The sequence below is a fragment of the Myotis brandtii genome, unplaced genomic scaffold (genome assembly GCF_000412655.1).
Source record: "Myotis brandtii unplaced genomic scaffold, ASM41265v1 scaffold1404, whole genome shotgun sequence".
NCBI classification, from domain to species: domain Eukaryota; kingdom Metazoa; phylum Chordata; class Mammalia; order Chiroptera; family Vespertilionidae; genus Myotis; species Myotis brandtii.
This window is the reverse complement of record NW_005355016.1, coordinates 166,981-169,685: the sequence shown is the minus strand read 5'-3', so window position 1 is coordinate 169,685 and position 2,705 is coordinate 166,981. Positions and strand designations below refer to the sequence as shown.

At 49.5% G+C, this 2,705-nt stretch overlaps 1 protein-coding gene across 1 annotated transcript; it reads right to left on the bottom strand.

Annotated features, from left to right (window-relative positions):
- Positions 1–1,793: 1,793 nt before the first annotated feature.
- Positions 1,794–2,702, bottom strand: LOC102243895 (serine/threonine-protein kinase MARK2-like). The gene has a single exon (XM_005860817.1). The coding sequence runs from the start codon at positions 2,700–2,702 to the stop codon at positions 1,794–1,796; it is 909 nt and encodes a 302-aa protein (XP_005860879.1).
- Positions 2,703–2,705: the final 3 nt, after the last annotated feature.

Sequence of the window (2,705 nt, the reverse complement as noted above, 5' to 3'; positions counted from 1 at the left end):
CCAGGTGATAGGAGGAGCCATCTCTGTCTGAAGACGCCTCCGCTGGGGTGTGTCCTGCAGGTTCACACCTGCCATCTTCTTCTGTATGGACCCGATCGCAAACTCGCTCACCATTGTCTGTGCCTTGAAATTCATGTTAGGGCTTCATCCGCTCTGCTGGCAGCCACAAAGGTCCTGTAGGGAGAGAAACATAAGCATACCCTCTTCCCCAAGTTAGTAGCTCTACCGGACCCTTCCATATGGAGGACTCCTGGTCCCGATACCAGACTTTAGGGTGAGGCTTCTTTTCTTGAGGAATATAGTGCCTTTCAGCAGCTGTCTCCTCATGCTGCTGATTCAAAAATTTTAAAGAATAGATTGCCCTATTCAGTCTGTCTCTAGGGGTCATGCCTCTACTCCCCTTTTTTTGTTTTAACAATATAGCCTTTAAAGTGGAGTGAGCTCTGATAAAATAGTAAAAACAGCTGCTCATCCCTAGCAGTAAGAGCAGCCTTAGGAATTTTTTGACCATGTTGAACTGCATATTGAGATCAGTAAAAACAGTCATTGCATTCTCCATAGGAGTAAAAGAAATAACTCTAAAAGGTTGACACTGATCATGCTGAAAAATTTGTATCAGCTTATCACCAGGAAGTCTATACTTGATTTCTCCCACAAAATCAGCCATAGTTACCCGACCATGTATGCTATGATGAAGATGGCCCCTTAAGGTTGTGATGTCCTCGGTGAGTGTGATGCGGGCAGGGCGGGGGGCAACAGCGGCAGCCTGGCAGCCATGCAGTCGTCCTAAGGCGGTGGCGGCAGGAAGTCGGGGGGCATTGTCATCTCACCGTTCCACCTGGAGGAGCTCACCAACTGCCCAGCCTAGCAGCTGATAACAAACCAGAGGATAGACATCTAGGGGTCATACAGCGACCACGCACCTGGAGCTCGTAGTTTGCTACGGCTTCCACAGATGCGCTCCCACAAACAAAGAACAAAGACAAAACAAACCAGACAAATGCAACCTAAGGTTGCCCAGACCAGGACCCCCAGACACCGTTGTTCCGCTGCGTCCGAGGTTCCGCTGCGTCCAGCCCTCTTTTGAGTTCTAAAGGTAACATTCCACAGACAGATACCAGATTCTTACCTCCCCGCTGGAGGTCCAGGTGGCTTGTCATTTTGGGATTGCAGTTTTGGGAGGAAAACACTCCGCCTCCCTGGGACCTCGGACAGAGACGGGAGTGTCCTCGCCTGGGGCGTCCGGGGTGTCCAGCAGCAACTCAGCCTGAGTCGATCTCACTGGAGCCTCCAAATGTAACCGGGCGACCTGCGGAGACGACCACCAGGGACTCAGATCAAGATTTAGGTGCCTTTATTAAGCTGGCCCGCGACTACAGTCACAGCACCCTGCCGAAGCAAAGGCTGAAATGCAGCGCCAACTGCAGGAGTTAGTGTTTTATTTGCAAAAACCACAAAGTTACAAAACCTTAGTTCCCAACAGAGTACAGTATCAGTACCTTCCTATCTATGTGTTCTAGGAACAGAGAGTACAATATGCTGGGAAGGGGCCATGAGACCACATCTCAAGGCCTGGCCTGATGTCAGTACCTTCCTATCTATGTTTTAGGAACAGACAGCACAGCACGCCCCATCTGGCCAAAGCGCCAGATATGCAGCCCAGCACAACCCTCAGCTGTTTGCCTCCAACATCTGGTTCATCTCCCATACCATTGACCTGCCTTCCTGGAGCTCCTCACCTTCAAGATGTCTGTGGTCCGCTTGACCGTCCACAATATGACTTTTAAAAAAAGTCATATTGGTTTGATTTTCGTTTCTTTTTGATGTTCCTCTTTGGCGGATGACCCACAGCAAAAGAACCTTAAAAGAAACTGGCAGGCCCTCCTAGCCACCTTCCTCCAGGCCGGGGAGCTTCTATGGGCGGCTCCCTCACTGCTACTGGTGGTGGTGCTGCTGCTGCTGGCTCCGATCTCAATGGTATTGATCTTGTCTGTGCTTGAGATGGAGTTATCGATGGTGGATTCTGAGGAAGAGGCGGCTTTTGTTTCTATGATGGGTTTGGCAGGCACCCTAAACCTCAGGCAGTTTGGGGGGATGGAAGGCTTTTTGGTCTTTCTATTAAGTGGCTGACCAACATCTTGGCTCGAGCATGTGGTACTGGAGCTACTGGTGTAAGTGGTACGGAAGGGCTTTACCTTGATGTGGCGGCCTGGCATTTTCGTTTTCATTGTACTAAGAATAAGATAAGTGCCCATGTCACTGTCAAATTTTCTGTGTCCTAATGAATCCTGGATGGATTCCCTACTACAGCCGAGGTCACTCATTGTTCTTACTATTGCTGGGTCCACCTCAACCCTTGGAGGCTCCTTGTACGGCTTCATAATCTTCTTGTGGCCCTTATTCAGCCAACGGTCTTTCATCACCTGTTCCATGGTTGGTCTTTGGCTAGGGTCGACAGTGAGTAATTTTCTTAAAAGTTTTTGAACCCTCTTTGACAATATGGATGGTACCTGGTAATCTCCACTTAGTATCTGCCTCTTCACCTTGGTAATGTTGTCCCCCTCAAACGGTGTCACCCCTGTCAGCATCCGGTATAATAATACCCCCAAACTCCACACGTCGCTTTTTCGGCCATCATAGGTACAATCCTGCAACATTTCTGGGGCCACATAGGCTATGGAGCCACATAAGGTGGACTGCATATG